Source organism: Solanum pennellii, chromosome 3, assembly GCF_001406875.1.
Source record: "Solanum pennellii chromosome 3, SPENNV200".
Taxonomy (NCBI): Eukaryota; Viridiplantae; Streptophyta; class Magnoliopsida; order Solanales; family Solanaceae; genus Solanum; species Solanum pennellii.
In genome coordinates this window covers 53,300,759-53,327,139 of record NC_028639.1, presented here as the reverse complement: position 1 = coordinate 53,327,139, position 26,381 = coordinate 53,300,759, and the positions used below count along the sequence as shown (strand labels likewise).

At 34.2% G+C, this 26,381-nt stretch overlaps 5 protein-coding genes across 6 annotated transcripts; 3 read left to right on the top strand and 2 right to left on the bottom strand.

Moving 5' to 3' along the window:
• The first annotated feature begins 634 nt into the window (after nucleotides 1-634).
• Nucleotides 635-3,725, top strand: LOC107014837 (L-type lectin-domain containing receptor kinase VIII.2-like). Of its 2 annotated transcripts, none has more exons than XM_015214940.2 (2): nucleotides 635-2,885; nucleotides 3,523-3,725. In XM_015214940.2, the coding sequence occupies exon 1, from the start codon at nucleotides 844-846 to the stop codon at nucleotides 2,833-2,835; it is 1,992 nt and encodes a 663-aa protein (XP_015070426.1). In that variant the 5' UTR covers nucleotides 635-843; the 3' UTR covers nucleotides 2,836-2,885; nucleotides 3,523-3,725. The 2 variants fall into 2 exon arrangements, with proteins under 2 accessions (XP_015070426.1, XP_015070427.1); XM_015214941.2 differs by having other exon boundaries at nucleotides 3,500-3,725.
• Nucleotides 3,726-7,779: 4,054 nt separating this feature from the next.
• On the top strand, nucleotides 7,780-15,011 carry LOC107015126 (stomatin-like protein 2, mitochondrial). The gene is made up of 9 exons (XM_015215304.2): nucleotides 7,780-8,177; nucleotides 8,268-8,511; nucleotides 8,605-8,754; nucleotides 12,352-12,409; nucleotides 12,500-12,592; nucleotides 13,232-13,330; nucleotides 13,770-13,861; nucleotides 14,100-14,159; nucleotides 14,258-15,011. The coding sequence occupies exons 1-9, from the start codon at nucleotides 7,963-7,965 to the stop codon at nucleotides 14,516-14,518; spliced, it is 1,272 nt and encodes a 423-aa protein (XP_015070790.1). The 5' UTR covers nucleotides 7,780-7,962; the 3' UTR covers nucleotides 14,519-15,011.
• Nucleotides 15,012-16,712: 1,701 nt separating this feature from the next.
• LOC107012812 lies at nucleotides 16,713-17,488 on the bottom strand. Its single transcript, XM_015212739.2, has one exon. The coding sequence runs from the start codon at nucleotides 17,273-17,275 to the stop codon at nucleotides 16,883-16,885; it is 393 nt and encodes a 130-aa protein (XP_015068225.1). The 5' UTR covers nucleotides 17,276-17,488; the 3' UTR covers nucleotides 16,713-16,882.
• Nucleotides 17,489-21,290: 3,802 nt separating this feature from the next.
• Nucleotides 21,291-22,403, top strand: LOC107013794 (ATP-dependent molecular chaperone HSP82-like). The gene is made up of 2 exons (XM_015213672.2): nucleotides 21,291-21,506; nucleotides 22,056-22,403. The coding sequence occupies exons 1-2, from the start codon at nucleotides 21,396-21,398 to the stop codon at nucleotides 22,272-22,274; spliced, it is 330 nt and encodes a 109-aa protein (XP_015069158.1). The 5' UTR covers nucleotides 21,291-21,395; the 3' UTR covers nucleotides 22,275-22,403.
• Nucleotides 22,404-24,235: 1,832 nt separating this feature from the next.
• LOC107012716 (UNC93-like protein 1) lies at nucleotides 24,236-25,926 on the bottom strand. The gene is made up of 2 exons (XM_015212628.2): nucleotides 24,713-25,926; nucleotides 24,236-24,622 (listed from the first exon to the last, which is right to left on the bottom strand). Exons 1-2 carry the CDS (start codon nucleotides 25,876-25,878, stop codon nucleotides 24,367-24,369), a joined length of 1,422 nt encoding a protein of 473 aa, XP_015068114.1. The 5' UTR covers nucleotides 25,879-25,926; the 3' UTR covers nucleotides 24,236-24,366.
• Nucleotides 25,927-26,381: the final 455 nt, after the last annotated feature.

Below are 26,381 nucleotides of genomic sequence, written 5' to 3'. Positions count from 1 at the left end.
TCAACCAAACAAATTTAAATTTATTTGGAGTTTGATTCGTTTATGGTCTTGACCCATTTTGATGCATCCAAATTTATATTCAACCCATCCAATTGACTCCTGGTGCTTGAGACATGTTATAATTATTTCTCCAAAAACTTCATTGTCCGTTTTCCCATTTGATATATTTCGTAAATAGATTCATCAAAACTGTGTTTTTTTTTTCCATAATCGATTCGACCATTAGTTTGGTTATATACATTATATCTTCAAAAAATTGGGTAAGATTTTTTCGTGTTTCAATCTGCTTCCATGTCCATATCTTAGGACTTGGGCTCACAAATTTTGGCCAACTCATCAGTCATCACTTTATAATTTTGTTTTACTCCAGATATGATTCATGATTTTATCAATTATTGGTACCTAAATACATCAATTATGTAATTAACAATTATTAGTGGTGCTAATAATTTGAGTTAAATATTCCGTGTGGATATTAATCTTCATGTGAAATTGTGGAGGTTGATAATAGAAACTTATTTTAAGACGTGGATGGTTGGGTAAAGTCTCTGTCATATTTATTATCAATAATATAGCCAATTTAGCATAATATGCGTCTCTAGTCCCCTCAATCATTAAAGCATTATAATTTACATTCCATCTGAATTACTATATTTTGTTTACTGAAATTGAAATAGGACAAAAAAAATTGCATTATGTAAGTGAGGACTTTAAGTTCTCCTCTTTGGAAGAAAGTGAAATGAAGTTATCTGTAGACCACATCCTTATGTACAACCTTGAGAATTGATAATATAATTCAAATCCCAAAAAGAACTTTTTTCACTAGCCAAGAATTAGCACATCATGGATTATTTTTTCTGGTTTTTCTTTTCCTTTGCCATATTAGTTAATAGTTATTTAGGTTCGTCCATGGACGGACCTTCAATTAATGTGACGAAGCATATCTCTTTTCGAGATTTCAGTTCTATTAATCCGAGATTGAAGCAAGATGTTACACTTCTTGGTAGTGTTATCGTCTCGGATGAAAAAAAATCCGTTCAAATTCCTGATCCTGAGCGAGAAGGTGATGATCTAAAGCATCTAGCAGGACGAGCTATATATTCTTCACCGATCCGTTTCTTTGATCCTCAGACTCAAACACCGGCTTCCTTTGAAACGACTTTCTCGTTTCAATTTGAAGTGAAGTCCTATTCAGGCAATGAGGCGTCAGATCAGGGGAAATATGTAGGTGGTAGTGGTCTTACTTTTATAATCGTCCCGGATGAATTAACTGTTGGCCGTGCTGGTCCGTGGCTTGGGATGCTGAACGATTTGTGCGATGAGGATTATAAAACAGTAGCTATTGAGTTTGATACACGGAAGAATCCTGAATTTGGTGACCCGAATGATAATCACTTGGGCATTAATTTGGGTAGCATAGTTTCAACTGCAGCGATTAATGCTTCTGACGCTGGAGTTCAATTGAATGACGGATCAGTTCACAGAGTTTGGATATCTTACGATGGGCGAAAGCGATTTGTTGAAATTCGTCTTGCACCTGATGGCAGAGGATATCCTTCTAAACCAGTTTACTCTGGTTTACTTGATCTTTCACCTTACTTGAATGAGTATATGTTTGTTGGATTTTCAGCTGCTACTGGAAACCATACACAAATCCACAACATTTTGTCATGGAATTTCACCTCAATTAGTCAAGCTTCGCTTCGAATTCCTTCAACAGAGACATGCCAGAACAAAATCATGCTTCAAAATAGCACACAATCTGAAAATCTTCATCGGAAAACGCCTAATAGTTTCTTTATTTTCCTTGCTGTTGTCATTCTTCTGGTAGTCGTTCTTATTAACCTCTATTTCAGTAGCTACAAGCGAGATAACAATTCTGACGAAGCATTCCCTCTGCCTGAGAAAAAGCAGAGACCACGGCCACCAAACAAGGCACGCCGCTTCACAATAGCTGAGATCTCCATCGCAACAAGGAATTTCAGCGAGTTACAAATATTAGGCAGTGATGAGAAGAGCATTACGTACAAGGCCACGATACTAAACGGGTGCAACGTTGTTGTAAAACGATTTTTAACTCAATTTTTCAACACACACGGGTTTGAAAAGCGTCAATTTCACAAGGAAATCAAGGCTATCACCAGAATTCGTCACCCGAATTTGGTCCCGATTAGAGGTTGGTGCTATGACAACCAAGAAACAATAATTGTGTACGATTTCATCCCAAATGGAAGCCTCGATAAGTGGCTGTTTGGCGTTGGCGTCTTGCCTTGGACGAGGCGTTTTAAGGTCCTTAAAGATTTAGCAGATTCTCTTGTCTACCTTCATTCAAAGCAACTCGCTCACAAAAACGTTAAAAGTAGCAGTGTGTTTCTTGACGTGAGCTTCAGAGCAGTAGTTGGTGATTTCGGGTTTGTGCTTACTTCAGCCGGGTCAACCCGGTTTGAGGCCATGGTGAGTCAGACAGCTGATGTGTTCGAGTTCGGAGTAGTCGTGCTTGAGATCATTGCGGGTCGGAGCTGGAAGTCCAACCCGGGAGAACGGGACTTATTGGATCTTGCATGGGCAATGCATGAGGTACAACAGAAGGAAACTCTAGTGGATCGTAGAATGGGCGCGGTCGTGAACCTGGAGCAGGCGATTCGGGCATTGGATATCGGGTTGCTCTGTACGTTGAACGAGAACAAAGGAAGGCCTACTATGGAAGAAGTGGTGGAGTTCCTAAATATGGAGAAACCGATACCAGAGTTGCCATCGGGTCGACCCGTTTGTTTGTTCCCGTACAGCAGCACCACAGGCTTATGCAGCGGGTACGCTTGTACAACATTCAAATGAAGCCACGTGTCTTGTTGATCAAAGCAGCCAATTGGTTGTTCACGTTCCACGTAAGCGGCAATTATTCTTATCTGTTATGCTAAGAAATAATGACAGGGAAGCACATGTATATGCTATGTGACGTTATTTTCATGACATAGACAACTATTGCCTCGTCTGTGGTCGGAGTTTAATATCAGAACAACTCCTAAAAAGATTTGAAATTATTGTAGATTATGTACTGCAATTCGATTTTTCTATATATATATATATATATATATATATATATATAAAAGTGCATGTAATCTTAATTTATTTAATTATGATTGAGGATTAGTAAGAACAAACAAAAGTGGAATTGGTAGGATATTCGTGATATACATACAGAATGAATGGACAAAAACAAGACCTAATTATACTAATATGTCCACCGACACTTTTTTATAAATAAGACCTAATTTCTTCTAATTATTGATAATTGAGAAGATAAGTGAGTCTGTTGAATTGGGATACGGATGTCAATTAGGCTCATATTTGATTTAATTATATGGATGAGACAGTGTCGTCCTAGCTGTGTTTTTTGGTCCTCTCAGGACTTGGCTCTGCTGAGACAAGCGTGGAGCGAGCAAGTCGGGGGAGTTTTTTTTTCCTTAGTTTCACTTCTTAAGAATCATTTATCGCGCAGTGACAAAATCAGAAATTGTGCAGTGAATCAAGATAGGAACAGCATGAAGAGGAAGAAGTAGAAAGGAAGAAGAAGAAGTAGAAAGGAAGAAGAAGAGATGAAGATGCAGTCTAAGAAGAATCAGAACAGAATTGTATTAGTATTCTAAAGTGTTAATCATGCTTATTTACATCAGTGTATATATATACAATAACTAATACATATAACAACTATAACTAACTCATAACTAATTCTCAACTAACTAGTTATCTTATTTACACATATGCCACAATGTTCAAGTGACACCTTCTTCAATAGAAATTTCGTTATGAATATACAAGATTTAATATATATTTACATAAAGAATTTTTTGACACGTATGTTTTGAACAATTTTCTATATACATAATATAATTTTTTGATAAATGGTGCCAGATTGACAGCCCTAAACTATATATGGCAACGCTACTGAACGAGCGAATACAAGATTCAAATTTTATGACTTCAAACTTTTAAAATTTTCTTGCTGAATTATTATATTTTTAAAATTATGATTCATATTTTCTGATTTTGTTGTTATTTTTTTTTAATATTCTACATTAAATAAAAATATAGATTCAAAGAACTCGCTATGATCCATGCCTGGCGATAAACATGGCTTAGGTGAGTAGTCTTTCATGTATGCTAATTAGGAGCACATGGGGGTAGTCTTTAATTACATAAGTTAAGTGCTGTATTTGGGATCTCTATATTTCTATTGACTGTTATACATTCTACTTAGAGTTTATTTAATTTTTAGTACAATAGATTCTAGTTTGAGATGAGTGATTAATGATACTATCGTTAAAAATATTATATTTGATGAATAGTTTATTTTTGAAGTTGTTAGAAGTATAACAGCAAGCTATTATTGTTTATTGTTTAATGTTACTATGTACCATAAGCTATTTACACAAAATTCTAATCTGTTCTAAGTTGACGGTTAATGCTAAAATTATTTATTATGTATTAGAGATCACCTAATTAAGTGATCTCTAATGTATAATACATAATTTAGCCTAATTATTTTGAATCGTTTAGTAATTTGTTTTGAACAGATATTCGACAAAGGCTAATGCAAAGCACGGACCTTATACAATTGTTACATTGCATAGTTTATATAAAAATTACTAAAATTATGTATGAAATATGAAATTAGAGTTAATTTATATATTGAAAATGTAAAAAGTATTTACAATGTAGGAATTCATTCAAAGGTAATGATAATATGCCTATTTCACAATATTAATAATATACTCGATATGTTAAACAAGTTATGATATTAGTCAAGCTGAAAAAAAAATACCAATAAAATGATGTGAAGAAGAGATGGATCTTTAATTTAAGGACCCATCTTTAAAACTTACGAATTAGACCGCAATGACGGAGACTTCGATAGACACCAAAGTAATGTGTGCAAATTGCAATGACCAACATGAAGTGGCAAACTAGAACAAGGCAAAATAAGGACGTGATGGCATAGATGTGGCAACACTTGAGCCTAAAGATTTTACTTTTTTTAAAAAAAAAAAAAAAATAAATCCGCTTAGCTCCCATGTATACTTAGTTCTTATCTGATTATAGATTCTAAATTTGAAATTTTAAACTTTTTGAACTTATGTTTTTTTTAACTTACAATTGTGTTTGAATATGCATTTTATTTGAAATTATTTTCTTTCTATAATTTTATTAGTGGAGGTGAGATTTCCCTCAAAAGACATTTCTTTTTTCACAATATGATAATCAAATAGATATTTGAAATAATTTTTTTAAAATTTAAACCCAAATTCTGTAACACTGGCTTAATTTCTCGCTGCAATTTCCATTCGAATATCCAAAAAATGTTCGCAAAAAGAGCAAATAATTGGTCATTGGCAATAATAGTTTGCATACAATTAGAGTCGAAGTATGTAACATACTATTACATATCCCTTTGTTGTCTTTGGTTCTATAAATTATTATTAACCTGATATTATCAATGAAAGAAAATACTCGCCAACAAAAATATCTCCAACTAATTAAAGAATTTTTTTAATCGTGATTTTTGTGAGATCAAATATTAATCCTAATGTGCAGGTGTAGTTGTTCGATTATCAGTTATCACCGAGTCATTATATTGGTGAAATTTCTTTTCACTTTATTAAATGAAGTGGAAAAGGGTCAAAAATATTTTTGAACTATCAGAAATAGTTCAAATATATCCTTCAAGTATATTTTGGCTCAAATATATTTTTATCGTCAAACTATAGCGTCAAAAATACCCTTTTCATTAACATAATTGATTAAATGCTACTAAGATGCCATGTGGATGTCACATGACATGCCACATAAGTCAATAGAGTTCCACTCATGCCACGTAGACTAATAAACTTATTCCTAATTTCCCCCAATTTTCTCTATTTACCGTAGAATTTAGAAACGATTTCGCTGAAGAAAGAACCCCTTTTCCTCATTTCTCTATTTCCTTAGAACGATTTCACAAAATACATAAGTCTAAGGAAAAGGGGTTTTACGTTCTTCAGTGAAATCTTTTTTAAATTCTTAGAGAAATAGAGAAAATTGGGGAAATTAGGGGTAAGTTTATTTTCTACGTGGCATGAGTGGAACTCTATTGACTTATGTGGCATGCCATATAGTATACACATGGCATCCAAGTAGCGTTTATCAGATCCTATTAATGAGAAAAGTATTTTTAATCCTATAGCGTGAAGGATATATTTGAGCCGAAATATAATTTAAGGGTATATTTAAGCTATTTCAAATAGTTTATGATTATTTTTTATCATTTTCCATTAAATTAAGGTTGAACATGATTTGTCAAATCATATCTTATATTTATTCTTATATGTTGTACATAAATCCATATATATGTTATATTGATAAATCAATCAATACGATAGTGTAAACATTTTAATATTACAATATTAATTCAACATTTTTTCATGTAACTAGTTTTTTATCTAGATGAAGGCTTAAAAGAAATAAAATTTTTCTTAGAAGGTGGCTAGGAATTTTAGATGCTCTATAGGTGTATCAGATTTTTAATTGTTAATAATATTTTATGATTAAAAAAAATGCACAATAATTTGCACCTTCAACTTGATACATTAACAAGTATCTTTTGTTCATTGAAGCAACCTTTATTTCGTTGCTGCAACAATAGGCATTTGTGCCTAATTACTCACTTGTGATGATTATTGTCCTTGGGCATTATTATCCTTTATTTGATGGTTACGAAACGTTGGTTCATTGGAGTTTACTGTTGGTGGCAGAAGCTGGTCAACCATGACAGCTAATTCTTTTTATTCAATCTCCGTTATTTCAATTTTTTATTATATTTTATAACATAGGTAACTTATAAGTCATTTATTTTTTCTATTTACTATTTTTATTATTTTTTAATTCATTGTTAGGAAGACTTTTTAACTATATATAATGGTGATCTTCATTTAATTTGAAGCAGATAACAAAATATAATGTACATAAAAGTTAGTCAAAAAGAGAGTTTATTAATTGAAAGGAGGTATTGTTATTTTTGTGGAGCTGTAGACTCAACTTTGTCCAGAGTCGGTTGAGTTACACTTTGTAATTAGGTTATTGTATTCTGAAGGAGACAAATCAAGAAAGACTATTGCTAGACTGGTAAAAAACATTTGTTGCAGACTACAGTGGACTTGAATATTTTTAAAGAGAGTGAGATATCCGCGCGTTAAGAGATTTTATTTCTTTATTTTATTTTCAATTATAATCTTATAATTTTGTTATCTCGTAAATTTTTTACTAACAAAATATACTATATTACTCTAATGAACGGTGCAAATTAAGATAGTTCAATGTGACTATATTTTTCACAGTAGTTTAAGGAATTGCGACAAATAAAGATCAAATGTAGTAGAGTTAAATATAAATTATACATAAGTAGTATAATTTATTTAAGAAAAAGTTATAAAATATGACAAACTTCAATATACATTTAAAAAAAATATGGTTTTTTAAATATGATTTTATTTTGTTCAAATAAATAATTTCTTTTTAATGATCTTATTCGTTTAGTATATTAACATTTTATTTGGATAATTATGGTTTAAATGAGAAATTGGATCTTCGGACAATTATTACAGGAAGAAAAACTCAACTTATCGAGTCAATTTTTTTTAAAAAAAAATAATAAAATCCATTAATCTGAAATCGCAATTAAGAAAATGATCCAAATTCAAAATATTACAATTTTTTAATTTGAAAACCAAAAATCCATAATGAAGTTTCCATATCCAACCTAACCAACTACCCCATACGGTACAATAGGCGAGAAATGACAAATTGTGTGACTTGGGTAATGGGTTTTACTAGGGCTTTATAAACGTGAAAACTCCCCTCCGTCGGACCGATCGACCGTCTTTTTCTCTCTCCACCGTCCGATTCCGGCATCCAATTCATTCTACCTCAATGAACACGGCGAGATCGAACTCCCTCAGCAAGCTCCGGCTGCTGAATCACTTGCTGCAGTCGACGCCTGTTGTTACCTGCAGAGCCGTTTCCACTTTCTCTTCGCCGATTCTAAAGCAGTCCTCTCTTCTATCCGCTCAAATCCCTCCACGTCAGCTCTCCCCGTTCTTCACACCGGTCCGCCATTTTCGCAATGCTCGTGACCCTAGTGTGAGGTAAAATAAGTTAATCCTCTTTTTCGTATTGCTATAATTTTAAGTGTTATATTGTTTTCTGTGAAAACGTTGTGTTTTTTTTTTATGAAGATATGAAATTCCGCCGCCCGTTAATTGGGGAGTACGAATTGTGCCTGAGAAAAAGGCATATGTTGTTGAGCGATTTGGGAAGTATGCTAAGACCTTGACTCCTGGAATTCATGTGTTGATTCCTTTTGTCGATAAAATTGCTTATGTTCACTCGCTCAAAGAAGAGGCTATTCCTATACCTGATCAATCCGCCATCACCAAAGACAATGTCAGCATTTTGATTGATGGTGTTCTTTATGTCAAGGTTAGAAAGCTCTAACTAATTTTGGATTGAGACATTATTGATTGTACACTCTTGGAAATGTGGAAATGTTTTATGTTTGTTGTTTAACTGTAGATTGTGGACCCTAAATTGGCCTCGTATGGGGTTGAGAATCCACTCTATGCGGTAATTCAGCTAGCACAAACAACTATGCGCAGTGAGCTTGGTAAGATCACACTGGACAAGACCTTTGAGGAAAGGGACACTTTGAATGAAAAGATAGTGGTGAGCCTTTTACTAGTTTATGTTCCAAATAATGTCTAGCCCCTTCCTTACTGTTTCTCCTCATCCCCATTAATAGCATGTGTCGAGTATCTATATATTTTTTGGTCAAATAGGATAACTTGAGGGTTGTTTGATCAGTTCCTTCACTTACGATTGTGGGTATCTGAAACTGGAAGTAAGTGAATTGCCTATGCAATTTATTGGATGTAGTTCTTCGTGCTTGAGATGAAGGTTGTATATAGTTTCCACTTGTAAGATTTGAGCTAGTTATTTAGAGAATTGATGATTAACTTATCTTGAATATTACAAGTTTCACATAAGGTTGATAGATCCACCTGATAGAACCTTGTTTCATATGTTAAACAACTCTACTACTCAAGAAATGCTGAATTTGGTGGGAAGGATAGATTCCGCTCTGAAATTTTAAAATGCCAAAAGAACACATTGTAAAGGCATGGACTTTTGGTTCAACTAGTGCATGTTATGTTAATTATCCACCTATAGGAGGTTTTGCAACTTTATAACGCACTAATAAATGGTTGATGGTTCACATTCACTCACAATAACTAGTGGTAGTATCACCGCCTTTACCGCCAGCTACGTGAACAAGCAAGCCTTTCTCGGTGCTCTTTGTATCCAAACAGAGAGATATTAGCAGTCCTATCCTCTATTTTCAGTAACTTGTGTTAGAAGAACTTCCTAGGAAAAAAACACTTCCCCTGCCTATAGACTTCATGTGTTCACCTTTGCTCAGGTGATAATCGCTCTATAAAATAATTTATCAAATTTGAACTTCTGCTATCTTTTTCTTCTTTTATCTGGGTTTGATACATTTGAGCCGAGGGTCTTCTATCTTTTGATCTTGTATGTTCATTTGAATCATAGGCTTTATAATGATCCACCATCTTTTTCTCTGTATGTCTGGTCAATGCTATCTTTTTCTGGCTTGATATGTGGAAAATACTCGAGTATTTGACACTTACGAATTCATCCACGCACCGGCAGTGCTTTAACAAGCTTCTCTTGGTCCATAAATGTGATGTAACGGCTAAACACTTCCCATCCTGTAATGATATTTCACTATAGTTTGCATTCATAAGGTGAAGTGGTGTTTCCAGTTATGTATTCCTCCTTATCATACTTTTCTGCATTCACTGTCTTCCCTACCTAGTGTTCTCATTACTGAACCTCTGAGCCACTTTCTTAAGTCTGTGTTGCTGAATGTTCTTGAGTCTTCAATCCAAGAACTCCATAACTAGATGTGACAACATTTCAATTCATTAGATGAAACTTCTTTATCCCGTTACATGTCTTCCTCTAGAAATTTCATTGTCGTGTCTTCAGCTTCTCTGTCACTCTTGCCGATGCACGCATGTTTGGGGGCTTGGTGCACTTGAAAATGCCTTTATCAGGACTTCTTTACTCATTAATGAAAACTTTTTCTGCCATTGTCTCAACCTTTCTCAACTTTTTATACTTTAGGATTCCAAACTGCAAGTAATTGGTAGTCCTAATGATCTTCCTGATGTTTCTACTAAATTAATCTTTTTGGTCTCTCTCTTAGACTTCTCATTACGCGTCAGTGTTAAAGGAGAAAATTGTGGTTATATGTAATTCAGCACCTGGCTGCTGCGGTTTTACTTTAATAAGACATTGTTACTTTTAAAAATTGTGATGTAAAACATATGCGCCTTTTAAAATATACAACAGTCAACAGAATATGAATCTTCACTGTTCATGTATCTCCGTTTAAGCTTGTCTCAGTCATGTTGACATAGAGTTTGTGTATTAATTATGTCCTGTTGGTATTTCCTGCTGTCCTGAATTACGATTCTCTTTGTAATTCCCCTTTTAACTGCCTTTTTAAGTATCAAAGTCCTTTGTCATAGTTTATGTACCATATATTGATTATGCTTTATTATTGACATAGAACTGAGGAATTGGTTTATTAGAGTAAAAATCAGGTCAAAATGGATATAAAATTGACTTTTTGAAGAATTGACAATTGCCATCTTTTGACAGTAAGATTTTCCCAAGTTTTATTGAGAAAGAGTCATTTTTGGGGAGGTGAAGACATGTTATAGAAGATTGTAATGTTTATTTAATCGTTTATGGTCTTCCTTGTAGTGTTTCTGTCTTTATCTTTATTGTGTGTGTAATCTGTTGTTTTTCTGTTTTTGCCCTTCTTTGTGTGAGCTTGGTTATTTTTTTTTACTCCCTCTAGTCTATAATAATTGCACTTTTGAGCCTTTTATCAATGTTCAAAATAAGCTTATTGTTCAATGTTCAGTAGAGTAGTTGTATATTTCCATTTTCCCTCCATTTACATTTTCTAGGTGATAAGTTCAAGAGAGTTAATTGTTCATATTTATGTATTGTATGTACTTTGAATTATTTCTATTTTCAAGAATAGTTTGAGTATACCTTAAAGGGACTAAGTGGAAAGTGGTGTTCAATTTATGTCCTATTCTTTTTTCTATTGCTCACAAATTCACTTAATATGGACTAGAGGGAGTAATAACTAAAATGTAAGTTAATTACTACTTAAATAAATTGGTCAACTTGGCTGTTAAGGGTCGATCTAAGGGGAATCCTACCATATAAGGTGTCTAAGAACGACGTTAAGAAGAAACTCCAATATAACCACACACTCATAAAAGATAAATTGGTAATAGTTAAGACTCCATCCATGATGAGAGTGCCAATATCCATCTATACTGATTCTTTTCTGTGAATTGCATGATATGTGAGCTTCTTGAGTCTACTTTTCTGCTGAATTGATTATATTGAGTGCATTTTCATCTGGCACATTTGTGAAGGGTGAGAGTAACTGCAACTTTAAAAGCAAGAGTCTCGTGACACTTTTAGATGGAAATTTTATCAAAATAATGAAGAATTTATATGCTTAATAAATCTCAGAGAATAAGAAATGATATTCGTGAAAAGTAAAGGAGGGTAAAAACAGAACATTGGTTTGAACTTTGAAGAAGCAGTTTCAATTGTTTTTAGCCATAAAAGCCACATTTGAGAAGTTATTTTGCTGTACCATTTTGGTGTGTATCATGAAATCAGATAGAACCTCTGGAATGGAACTCAAAGTTAAAAGAGAAATTACTGCTGGTCCAAGGTTCTATGATTATTCTGGTGAAATTAATTGTGCACGTGAAAATATAAGTTATCTCTCTGTGTTTTTAAAAATGTTTTGTCCTCACCGTCAAGATACTGCTTACTTCAACTTCATTTCACTATCAATCTGCACATGAATCCAGAGTCGCTTGTTGAATGACCATTATCATCATCAAGTTCTGTACCTATTGCATATGGTTTATTTGGGTGGTGTTTCTAGAGTAACCATCAAGTAATTTCTGCATTCTTATATGGCCATATTGACGTTAGTGATTGATCTGTATTAGTACATCAACTTATTTAGGTGTGAGTTAACAATTTTTTCATCTGATCCCTATACTGTCAAATTTTACCTGAAGTGACGTGCAATACTTTTGAGTGTTGATTTAGGAAGCATCCCAAATGTTTTTTTTTTAGTTCTGCACCTTCGATGCTTGAGTTTGATCCCTCTGATGTGCGCTTTTATTGTAGATGGCTATTAACGAGGCTGCAAAAGATTGGGGCTTGAAATGTCTTCGATATGAAATAAGTATGTGGGTTAGTCTGTCGATTTTTCCATCATTGCAGAAAATGTCTGACTTTATATTGCTGAGTATGTATGCTATCCTTCTCTTTTCAGGGGATATATCTCCTCCTCGCGGTGTTAGAGCTGCTATGGAGATGCAGGCTGAAGCAGAACGTAAAAAAAGGGCGCAAGTTTTGGAGTCAGAAGGTAATTGATCCTCTAGTTTGCAATGCAGTATTTGTGTTAGAATTCTGATTGGTAGGTCTGCCTTTGCGGTTGAAGAGGCATACCCAGGGGCGGAGCTACCCTAGGGCAAGGGGTGTCAAGCGACACCCCTTCGTCAAAAAATTGCATTGTGTATTTAGGTCAAAATTATATTTAATGAATATATATATATATACAAGTGTTGAAGGTATATATATATATATATATATATATATATTCATCTTGACAAAAGTTGAAGGTATAATGTAGTGGTTAAGGGGTTGCAAAAGTAGTTTGAGGTTGTGTGTTTCATCCTTGATAGCAGCATTTACTTTTTTACTTTATATTTTGATACCCCTTAATAAAAACCCTCTGGGAATACCTTATTCTGATATCATCAGGGACAGACCAGCTTATTGTACATTTGCAAGTAGATCTATCGAAAAGCTTTTCCATCAACATAAAGACTCGATCTGTTCTTACTATATACAGTCTCCTTAGGCTGATAACTTAGTAACTAAATGATTACCATGCCAACGTAAAATCACTCTACTTCCTTTCTAGAATTTCTAGTATTTCAATTTTTCATGCAGGTTTTTCTTTTTCCTTTTCAACGACGATATTTTTTTGACACTATAACAGGAGAAAGGCAGGCAAATATTAATATTGCAGATGGAAGGAAGAGTTCAGTGATCCTTGCCTCAGAAGCTGCAAAAATGGACCAAGTCAATAGAGCGCAAGGTTTGTTTACTATAATGTCTCTTATTCCATGCACTTTGGTGAGATTGAACTTCCCTTTATCATGGTCAACAAAGAAGAGTTGAGCTGTTTAGCCAGTGATATTCTCAAAAGAAAATCTAGAAGTTTTGTTGAGAACATACTTTTCACCTACCATTGCGAGTTGCGACTGTTGGATAAGGTCTAGTGGATTGATTACGTATGTGCATGTGTGTTCTCTCTTGTCTTAAAGGCGACAAATGATGTTCATCATGGTCCACTACTGCATTTTGGTGCCTTAATGTGGTGCTGAGGTGCCTGATAGAAAATGTATTGTCTCAAGGTGTTTCAAGTTACATAAAACATTTAACTAGTCCATTTATGGTGACCTTTTACTTTTTGGGGTCAATCTCAGCTTCACTGGTTCTCCTCATTCATTTTCTCTCCCTGTTGAATGAATCAGGTGAAGCAGAAGCAATCCTTGCCAGGGCACAAGCTACAGCAAAAGGAATTGCAATGGTGTCAGAAACCCTTAAAGAGCATGGCGGTGCAGAGGTGAGATTCTTGAAACACCAGTAGTGCTGGTCCTGATCTGGCTCTGATTTTTGTCTTTACTTTCTTCTTCCTCCCTGCCCCTTCTTCTGGTACGTATGGAAGTGGAATAGCAGGCTGCTTCCCACACTTACAGTGCACCAGCTTATGGCAAAGTTTTCTCCATTGGATTGTCAATATCTCATTTAATTGTACCTTTGCCATTCTGTCACACTTACAACTTCCAATATTTGGTTTGTAGGCAGCAAGTTTGAGGATTGCAGAGCAGTATATCCAAGCCTTCAGTAATATTGCAAAGGAGGTGAAGCACAATTGTTACATTATATTTGTGTCAGCTGTCATGTGTATGTTGTTTGCTAACTTTGTTATTTTTTCCGTTTGCTTGTATCAATTTTGAAGGGCACAACGTTGTTGCTTCCTACAAATGCTTCTGATCCTGCTAGCATGATGTCTCAAGCTCTTGCCGTTTATAAAAACGTAGTGAGCAAGAACCTTGGCACTCAGCTTCCTACCTCTCAATCCAAGTTGACCACAAACACCAGGCAGAGTGATTCATCTGCAGTAAGCGGCGATGACAGCTCTCTTACTGCAAATTCTGCTGATGATCATCATCTGAGTGATCCCATTTTCTCGCTGCAAAGCCAAAAAAAGGATGACTGAATTTTCTTAGCTTTGTGGAGTAAGTAGCCTTACATGCATCGAATTCCTGAGTAGATAATTTGGCAATGATAAAGAGTGCCTATTCTTTTGGCGTAGAGCTCTGACTTGCATGCATCGTTTTGGTGACAACTCTTTTTTCTGAGGACGGCTGCTGAGTTCCGGATGGGCTTCTTGGAAAGTAGAAAAGTGGTAGTAAAAATTTAAATGGAAAAAGTGGTAGTTAGGGGTCATTATACTGATTGACTCTCCTTCAAATTTTGAAGGATTAAGCATTTCCAGAGGTTTATTGTTTGGAGAACTTTAAAGCGTGTGGGAAACATGTACTTTTCAGTCGCCACTTTTATATGCTTTTTTTTACATACGTTCTTCTGGAGACTCAAACTAATGACAGTAAAGTTTCATTGTTCAATAACCTGTTTTGTGCTCCAGGAGATGAACTCATTTTTTTTTTGAATAAATACAATACCATGAGACGATCATCTTTGAATGCTCAGTTAAAGAACTCATGCTTTTCAAATGACTTGCGAGTTGGTATCCATCAAAAAGCAAGTAGTATTCAAGAAAGATTATATTTGATGGTAACCTACCCCCTACTACTAGAGTTACAGGGAAAATTGACCTTCAAACTAATCTGTATAGAAAAAAAGATCATGTTATTAATCCCACGAGATCGATTTACAGAATGGCCTTGTGTTTTGATCCCCCTTGCTCTAAACATCAAGTTTGATAAGGTCTGCCTCATGGGTTACACTTTGGACTTCTGAATTTGAAGGTTTGCCAATGGGCAAAATGGGTGTTATTTCCTACGAAAAGTTGAATGGCTATCAAACACATTACCTACTTAAGAACTGAGATTAACTAGGAAATATTAGCAACCAGAAGTAAGATGCACTGCTCTTTCCAAAAGAAAAAGAAAAATAGCCAGAGGAAATACAGATAATCATAACCCGATACATAACTCCTCTCAAGTCCCTTGACTCACCCTCTCCCCAGAACCAAAAACACAAGCATAATGAATTTGCTTGACTATAATCCTCCTCTTCAGATGCCTGATAATGATTTTGACACCACGTAGTTGTTAAAAACTTGAAGAAAATGTTGGGAGTGAAATGAGATCACAACTGGAGTGGAAGTAGAGTTTTGGACTCATTCCTAAGACCAGTATGTACCAGGATGAATGTCAAAAAATCTAAGCCAAATCATCACGATCAAAATGGAGAGGAAGGAGATGGTACAAGGCCAGAAGGAAGGCTGACATAAGGGATCATCAAAAGAGTTGCTATAAGGACAAAGGGAAAGTTGGAGATAAATAAAGGGTTATTCTAAACGCTGTTATGGTAAGGGCTAAGGGGGGTTGTTGGAGGTTGAGGAAGGGGATAAACCTAGGGGAGGAGTAGAATAAGGAGTAGCCTAGGGGGTTAGGAAATGGTCACTTTGTTCTTTGTTGCCAACTATCGCTACAAGTAACAGTAAGTCTGCCCAATTAGAGACAGAACGAAAATGGCATCAAGGGCAGAGTAAATCATGAACAACAGACATGTGAAAGTAATGGCAAACGAAACAGCAAAAATACCTCCAATTTCGGTTCAACACTTTGTGCCAAAGAGACATTCATCAGTTTCCAGAGATCTCACAAAAGTATTTGGTTTGGACATTTCCCTAGCCAAACATCAGACTATAATTTGTTCACACACATCAAACAGATCCAAAACAATAGAAAATCTCGGTGCATAAAGGGTCTTTTGAAGACTAGCAAGCCAATATCCCATACTTCCCTCAAAGATTAAAGTCCAAACACACCTATCAGCCATAAGAACTTAAAAGAAGATGTAAAGCTCGAAGACATGTAGACGACAATCTTAGCCTCAAACATTAACTGATCTATGTCCTAATCAAATTTCTCACCTATTGAGAATCCTCTTCCTTCCCCTATACCAGTCAGGCTAAGTTATATGAATCTTTGTTTCTCTGTTGGGACCAGTTTCATTCCAATATCAACTCTTATATACATCACACATTCATTTCAGGTTCTGTAAAAGAATTTTAATTCGATACAACGCGCAAAACCTTACCAGGGCTTGACATGCCGCGAATCCTCTTGAAAGAGAGGGGTGCCTTTGGAACGCGGACACAGGTGGTGCATGCAGGCAATTAAGACGAAGATTTCAAAGATTAAAGAAACAAGGATGAGAAATATCTAAATCTCCTAAAATTGTATTAATCGAACAAAAGAAAAACAAGGACACAGTTGAAATCATCTAGCCGTATATTCCCCTCATACATACATAAGTTACAGGTATGTTATACAAAAAATCATCCTATCAAGTCTAACCCTAAATCAAGCAATCAACGAAACCTGATCGATCATAGCAGCCCAAACAGTCCGACGAAACCAAGTAACACAAGCCAAACAATGTGAATCAACAATAGCGCTTGACCCGTGACCGGAGCAGAACCTCCGTTTCCCACCTCACAGATCCCTGATTTCACAACACGCACACCAGCACAATGTGCGTCGGGGCAACCACACCAGTACGTCACACCGTTAACACCGCAGACCGGGTCGGGTCGGAAGCAATTAATAGTGCAGGATTCCGATGGAGACGGCGTCGTAGGGCAAATGTCTTGATTCACTTGTTCGGAAGGCAAAAGAAGCGGGATGATTTCATCTGAACGGACGGTGACCGGGAAGTAGATGACAGAGATGAGCAGGAACACGACGATAGATTGAAAAGCAGAAATTCTAAGAAATTCCATGGATACTATATTTGTTTAAATTTTTTTTCCGGCGAGCCTTTCTTAGAATATAGAAGAAAAGCTCGCCTTTCTCTTTTAACAGAAAACCTAGTTGAAGAAATCGAAAACCCGAGAATTGAAATTTTGGGGATTTCCGATGATCAAAGGTAAAGTATCTCTTTTTCTTTTTCTTTCTTTTGAATAGAAAAAGAAAGGTAAATTTTCCTTTATTGTTATGATTCCGTCAAATTCGAAGTCTCTAGCGGTTGAAATTGTACACACACTTATTGGTTTGTATCTCACCTGTACTGTTGACCTACCAAACAAAAATTGAGGTTCATTTTTATTTGTCATCTTTTATTCATCAATTTATTTAATTTGTAAAATTATATAATAATAAAATATTCCAGGTTTATAATTAATCTCAGGACGATGACACATTAAATTATTGATCACATTTTATATAAGCGAAACCTAGTAAATAAATAGAAAGAGTCAAACAAAGTATTGGGTTTATTTTGAGAATGGAATCGTTTAGTAGAGTGTGATGGAGAAAATAATGTTTGTATCAGCTTGATGTATTATTAATATCTTGTTAGGTACATTTTTCTAGCCTATACATAACTAATGCTTGCATTGGTAAGTGTATTGAAAAGTATGTTACTAATACCATCTATTTCTATACATTAGTAATGCAATGGGTTGTAATGCATGCATTAACATTATTAAAGACTTAAAAACTTCTATTTCATCCTTTTTATTATATTTTTGGAGGATATTTTTGCAAACAAATATTTTTTCTACAAAAAACATACACAATATTTTTATACACCAAATCAAACATTACATAAAAAAAACTCATCATAATTAATACAAGCATTATTATACTATATTTTGCATTATTCTTATACATTATATCAAAGGACCCCTTGAATGTTAATTAAGCAAACGAAAATCCTTAAAAGGTGATTTGTCTTTTGGGTAGAGCTCGTCGCACCAGACTTGCCTAGGTGCGAGTTACCTCTCCTATGTGATTTGTAAGTTATTATATAGAAGCATATATTTTATCCTGTGCAGACCTAAAGAATAGCCGAGGAAAGTTTCCTTTTGTCAAAAAAAAATCATTAAAAAAGGTGGACCTAACCCACGTTACCCACCTAAAGTTACTAATATTATTCTAATTTGTTTTTGTTTTTTTTTATTTTGGTTTATTTTCTAACGGCAGATTTGCTACTTTAGATTTTTTTTATTTGATGAGACAAATATTTGTAGCCATTGACAGGGTTGACCAGGCTGGATATTTTATGCCATATATGATTCTTTTATGGCAAAAATTTGAAAGTTGGCATAATTTATAATTGGCATAATACATGAATATGTCTTTTTGACTTGGCTTCAAATCACATTTATGCTCTTCAATTTTGGGTGTGCATAAGTAGATACTTAACTTGTATAAAGTTGAATAAATAAACACTAATGTCCTACATGTCATTTTTCATCCTACATGGTGTCTTACGTATATTTTGCCATGTGGACTCATGTGTTTATTTATTTAAAAGTTGGATAGTTAAAGTGTCTGTTTGTGCATTATGAAAGTTGGAGGTCAAAATTAAAATTTAAAGTCAAATTTAGGATTCAATATATGTATTATCCCTTTATAATTTAGACATCTCCAATTGTATAATTTTAACATTTTGTAATTTTTCACTTCAAAATGGGTGCATAAAAAGTTCTTTAAAAATAGATTTTTTATTTTTTATTTCCTTTTTTCTTTATTTCTTTCTCTTTCTTCTTCACTGCAGTGGCGGAGCCAGAAATTTAATAAAGAGTGTTCAAAAATATTAATTTATTATATTAAAGGTGTCCAAAATATGTTATTTAATTATTTCGTTTATCATTTTTACTTATATATAAGATATTTTTTTCCGACGAAGGATGTCCAATTGGACACCCTTACCAATATGTGGCTACGCCACTGCTCCCTGAATGAACATTTTCATGTGATTTTCAAATCTTTTTTAGATATTTATATCACATATAGATTACGGATTCAAAATTATAGCCTTTTGTTTTAAAAATAACTGCAGCATAACTATTTTAAAAATAAGTAAACCTTTTAAAAATGTCAGAATGACATGAAAATAATGATAGAATATGAATTAAAACAAAATTGTCTAGTTAAAGTACATTTCAATACTATATAGCAATAAAACAAATCACAAAATGTATTAAGAAATATTTTGAATCTAAACTCTACATAAAAGAAATTTCCATGAAGGACAATATATGAAGTTGATTAATAGGAGAACAAAGAGATAATGTGAAATGTTAATTTCAATTAAAGAAGAGGAAGTTAGAAAAGAAAGGCAAGAATTTAGAAAGGGAATCTTTGTTATGGAAGAACACTCTTGAATTGCTCATAAATGACTAAGACAATTTTTATTTATATTTTTGTGGGGATGGTTCCAAATATTATAAAATTTAGACGATTTTATGACTTACTATAAATATCTAACTCTCTAGAATATCTACACATTTCTTACTTACATATACAAGAAAATTCTAACGAATTTATCATTTAGCAATTACTCTAGAATATCTAAATATTTCTTTAAGATAATTTTCTATGTTTTCTACACTAGAAATTTTTCAGAGAAATCTATATTATTCAAAAAATTATCTTTTTAACTTTTTTCACAAAGGATAAAGTTAGAAATGAAGACGAGAAGTTTAAAATGAGAATAGAGATGAGAGGAATCAAACTTTTTTTTTATCCACAATACATATATATATCCTTAAATCACATGCTACTATCTATTTTGATGGAACCGTTCTTACACTCACCACACAATCTGAATTCCAAAGTAATAAAACCCTAATTACTTACTCTCGATCTAATAGCTCTTGTCAGTCCAATATTAACCTTGGTATCCACAATGTCTAGAAGGCATTTCCATATTTACATCACATTCTTCTTTAGATATAAATTTAATTTCACATTTATGAACAAAAGAGCCTAGGCAAATGGAGAGTGCGTTTGAAGGTGTTGCATTTTTCTCATCAAACGTCAATATTTGTTGTGTCAAGAGCACGATTGCATGATTTCATTTAATGACCGCAATTGAGAATTGTTTAATATGACACCATTAATTACTTTCTCCATTCTAATTTGTGTCAAAAATTTATTTAGTTCGTTCCAAAATAAAATGAGTTTCTAAATTTGAAAATATTATAATTTTTACTTTTAATGAGAAATATTTGACAGTCATATATATATAAGTAATATGGAGTGGGTCGGAGTATATGAGTGTATAATAGGAAGATAAAATTCAAAAATTTCATAAAATGTCGTATTTTTAAAAAATTTATTTTTCCTTCTTAGTGTATACATACATGTTTAGTATTTGTCATTCTCTTTGTACTAGCATTATGATAGTTTTCGATTATTAGCATTATTTTTGTTATAATTTAAATTGAGGATCTGTTGAAAATAGTCTTTTTATATTCATGTAATAGTGATATAATTTACGTATAATTAATATATTATATCTTCTCTAGATTTCACTTATTAAGTTTTATTGGAGATATTATTATGATGTATGCATATTTAATCTTTGCTGAATTAATTAGTTGAGGGAGTTCTATTTTAAAAACATTAGAGTAATATCCAATAAGATATGGGCACCGTCCATGTCCAAACAGAAAATGAAGTGGCTATTATTTTTTTTGTCGAAAAAAAAAAACATCGTATTTATCATATATTATTAAGATGAAACAAGAAAAGTTGTTATAACTAAGATCGATATTTGCCACTTAATTATTACCATCTCAGCTTTCTCCGTCATGTTACAATGAATTGATATTCAACGCATATATTTGTAACGAACTATACAAAATCGAGGCCTCCCACTATCATTTTTATTTTACAAAAAATTGTCCACAAACAGGGTGCGCATGTTTCTACGATACACCATTAAATTAGGATATCCTTCCAATTTTTTCTATAAAAGCCTCTTCATTTCTTTAACTTCAATAATAAAATTTTAAAAAATAAATAAAAAACAAGTCTCTCTTTAATAATTTTCTCAATCAAATTTTCTTGTCCATCTCCTTTTAGCTCGCTAAATCTCATACAGTAGTCATGGGAGCCTGTGCGAGCAGACCTAAGGATTTGGATAAAGAGTTCGCCCCTATTCCTGCTGAGGAGGTTGCCACCCCCAAAAAGACCGAGCAGGAGACCCCTGCTCCGGAGGTACGTATGAATTTTTATATTATCATATCACTTTCACGAAACAATATAATAAAATGGAACATTAATGAGGATGTGTTATTTTGCTCTTCTTAACTGTATTGAATGAAATTGAATCGAAAAGAGCATAATGGGTAAAGAAATTAATGGACCCACTAAACTCTAGTCCTAGAGGAAAAAAGTGTACTAATTATATTTTGAAACGATATAATGCAATAGTACTCTTTGGTTATGAGTCAAAAGATGTATAAAATCACACAAAAAATGAGTTTAGAAGGGTAATAGGACCTTAGTTTAGTTAATGCGTGTCTCTGAGATTTCAATCATAGTTTAGGAATACTTGTGCCTTATCCCACGAGAAAATTGTTGGTTTTCAAGAGCTAAACTCTATGTTACTTCTTTTAACACAAGAACTAATGTCCATAATTGAAAGCTTGCTCAATTAGGGTTCAAATTCATATATTACTACAACTTATTTAGGATTGAGACGTACACTTTTATTATGAATGTAATATGTTTGAGTTCCCTTACGAAACTTTTGGTTTATCTCAGGAGAAGAAGGATGGGGAGGAGACTAAAAAGGAAGAGCCATCAGAAGCAGCAGCAGAGGCTCCCAAGATTGAGGAAGTAACCGCTGCCGCGGTCACCGAGGAGGTGAAGCCGGCAAAGGAGGAGGAGAAGGCTGAGGAAGTCAAAGTTGAGGCTGTGAAGGAAAAGCCAGCAGAAGAGAAAAAGGAGGTTGAAGAGACCCCCAAAGCTGTTGCCCAATAAACAATAACAATATATCACAATCCTTAATTTTCTTTTGCATCTAATTTTTGTTATGTCACATATTCAAATGTTTTGCTAGTTTTTTTAAATTGTTGTGGCTCATGTATAGAAAAAGAAACAAAAAAAAAATTACTAAAAAATAAATAAGATATTCTCCAAAGATGTTTGTTCTTTGCTTTTTATTTTTATCAGTTCAATTTACTGCAATGGATTTATAAGTTCAGTAATCACTGACACCCCTTAAACTTTCACTTTCTGACAAAATGATAATTTAACTGCACGTTGTCCTATTTTCCTTACTCGAGTTGAAATATATATGTATATATATATACATATATATGTATATATGTGTGTGTAATATGATATTTTGATGTATAGGATTCGGATGAACCGCGATGCCCTTGGATATGTCCTTTGTGAGGTGATACTTTGTATATTCAATCAGAAAAGAAATCCAAGGCTATATCACACGTTGCCAAAGTGTACACCCTTCATCAAACTATATATTACACCCTACAATATGGAAACTAAAATCAGATTATTGTATAATATGTATTTTAATTTTTGTAGGCATGTTCTTCGATTTATACCACCTAATTATTCTCCTCAAGCTTTAGAGCGCTAGCCACTAAAAAGATGATCGATCAGCCATACAGCTGTAAATTCGCTCCTGGGCCTTGTATACGGTGCTGTTAGTGAAAAACTTACAAGATAACAAAGAATTACAAGATTACAACTGAAAATGAAATGAAGAAACAAAATCTGTTCAGGCTGAGGCGCGGATATCTCGCTCTCTTTAAGGAGATTCAAGCCCACTGCAGCAAATGTTTTCACCGGTCCAGCAGTAGTCCTCTTTGACTTGTCCCTTCCAGAATACAACAACCTTCACAAAGTATAACTCAAAAACTCTGGACAAGAGTTGAGTCCAAAACTCCACAAAAAAGAACACCTCCCTTCAACTAATAAGAACTCTTTTTTTTTACTAACTCTTTCACTCTATGTTTTCTCTCTTGTGTGTTGTGTATCTCAAACCAAATGAAGACCACCACTATTTATACTACAAGAAGTCTTCCAAGCAATGAATAGGAAGATAATGGAGGTAGTAAATAGTGAAGAAAATGGTCTTAGGAGTTCCATAGGTTATATAGGTTATAATAGGAGTTACATAGGTTACAAAGAGTAATGGAGGAATTAAGAATGAAATAAAGTGATGGATAACCAATGCTAATGGATGATGTAGAAGTTATCATTCCAATGTTTATTGGAATGTTTTTATTTCACAATGAATTCAGCCAACAAAGCCAAAAGTAATGGCATTACATGGCTACCATGTCAAAGATGAATATCATGATTAAATCGATAGTTTAAGACACAAATGTCTATCAACGCTCATTCTTATAACTCCAAAATAAAGCAATATAATATGTTAAATATTAATATTAAAATGCTAATAACCTAACAAATGTCAATCCCACTATGGGAGTTAGTCATGTCTGAAGTTGTCGGTAAATGGAAAAAAGCCTTTATCGTATAATAAAAAATGATTAGTGTTGAATTAGAACATTTAAACAGGACTAAATTGGTCCTACCTGCTCCTAGGGCAGATCGAAGGAAGAAGAGAAAGGTATCAAAGGCGGAAAAGGATACGAAGGAGTGCAGTTTGTTCAAGAAATTTCAATTGATCATTTTCTCGATTCATGTCAACCCATTGCGATGTGTTCCTCATCAGTGCACAAGAAATTTGTAGAAACTGGTATAAGCCAACAGAATATTGAATTTACCTATGTGTATCGGTTTCTGCATATACTATAATGTTTGTAAGTCGATCTTGTAAGATAGGCGCCCAATGTATTACTAGATTCCGGAAATTGAACAAACAGTTTAAAGCCTATACAATTTGGAGATACTAGATAGAAAGCAATCTTATCATTTTCCTCGTTATATTAAAAAATAATAACTAATTTACTGGAGAACGAAGACGATTAAATAAACATTAGCAAAGAAATTTCTCTGTGGTTGATAGTCCACAATTTACAGAACAGTTCTTTAAACTCTACTATGGTAGTAATGACTAAATTATAAATTCTGTAATCTATTCCTTATTGGGGTAGTCCACTGTAGTACTAATGTCGCGGTTTGAAGTAATGGCGACTTCCTTAGTTGCTCCCTCTTCATCTTTGTTGTCATCCTTCACAGCTAATACTACAAGAGCTACCAGTAATGGAAAACTAATGGTTGTTAATCCCCAATTCGCGATAAGCTGGTTCATGAATGGGACATTATGTGAATCCACTTGCCAAGCAACGGCTCCACCTGCACTTTGTATTCCTTTATAGAAGCCAGTATACCTGTGAATACATATAAACAAATCCAATTTTAACCAATATTTGATAATCTATTCTGTTTCTCATAAGCATAAATTGAAATCGAAAATTTACCTGCTGAGAACCTCAGAATCATCTGCCAAGGCTCCTATAACCCAATAGACCATGCTCTGAAACATGGCATCGAGTAATCCATAACTAAAATACAACAAGAATGGACCTGCAAATTTAGAACCATCCTTGAAATCCAGTAACACTATGTGATGAGGTACATCATCATGGGAATATGTAAGCTGTTTGGCGAACCCTCCGCCCCAAATTGCTGTTGAAAGCAGGCCAACAACAATAATACCAACCAATCCCCTAGCCTTTCTGCTCTTAAAACTGTAGTCCATTATGGACCCGATGAACACCGAACCAATCATCTGTGCACCCCAATAGAACACATTGTTCAAACCCCTTGTCCTCAAATTGAACAAAACCCCATTCACATTATTGAACTGGTAAGTATAAAAGAAGTTACTAGCCCACGAGGCTGGTACCATCAACAACATCTTCCAGTTGCCGAACAGTTTGAGAATTTGAATTAATTCCACAGACACACTCGAGTACTTAATATTAGTACACGAAGAACCATCGTTTCTAATGACCTTACTAGGATGCAAAATCGCTAATGAAAGAACCGTTCCGATAGCCATGAAGAACATAAATCCAATATATGTACCATCATTAACAGAGGCCGCGGTAGTTCTATTATAGTTGGATACAAACGGTATAAGACCACCAATAACACCACCCATGTTGAAAATACTCCAAAATATAGAGATATAAGTACCCTTCCTGTCATGTGGCGGGTAAGATGTCATAATAGCTCCCTGGGCAGCCCAGAGTAGGCCGGCGCCAACACCAAGGAGACCGCCGGCCACTACCACAAACGCTTGATGCTTGTGGTGATTATAGTAAAGAAAAGAACCCGCATACAATATATAAGTTGAACACCCAATAAACAGAGTCTTTTTTGGACCCAAAATGTTGTAAATTCCACCACCCAATATCCCAAAAATAGTGAAAGCTGTGTAGAGTGCGGTGTTGGCGTTGTTAGACGCCGTGTGGTCGACTTGACCACCACCACCCATTCCAGAGAGCGCATTGAACATCCCTGGACAACAAAAACATACTAATCCAATCAAACAAACCTGAACCAGTGGCGAATTGTACCTGAAAATTGAATTGTTCGGAGGTGAATTAGGTAAACCATTTTCATCTCCGTAAGAACCCATAACGCTTTGGCCTGTGAGAGTCTCAGATTGAAACAGCTGAAAGATGAGAAAAATGGATCCTCAAATTTGGGAATTTGGATCAAATTGGGAACTTTGGAAGCAAGGATTGGATGAATTGAAAAACTTGCTGTTTTTGTTGGATGACAAGTTTAATCAAGATTCTTTTTATACTATTCATAATAATATATACTAACTGAAAGTGTATTTCTCATTTAAAACTATCAACTGGGCCTCGAAAGGATTGATTTCGATGACAATTGGATAAAAATGAGTGCTTTGCTGGCTATATAGTTAATTACGAGTAGTTTAACGTTAACCCTTATAATTAAGTGTAGATAAAACAAATAATCTCCAATTGTCACGGCTAATTTGATTCCGATGTTTCACAATGGTCCCAAACCAAAAGTTCAAAGATTCATTATTGACTTTTTGTTTTTTATCGATGAGTAGCACGATTGGTATCAGCGTAAATTATTAGGCAAGAAAATAATTTTAAAGATTTG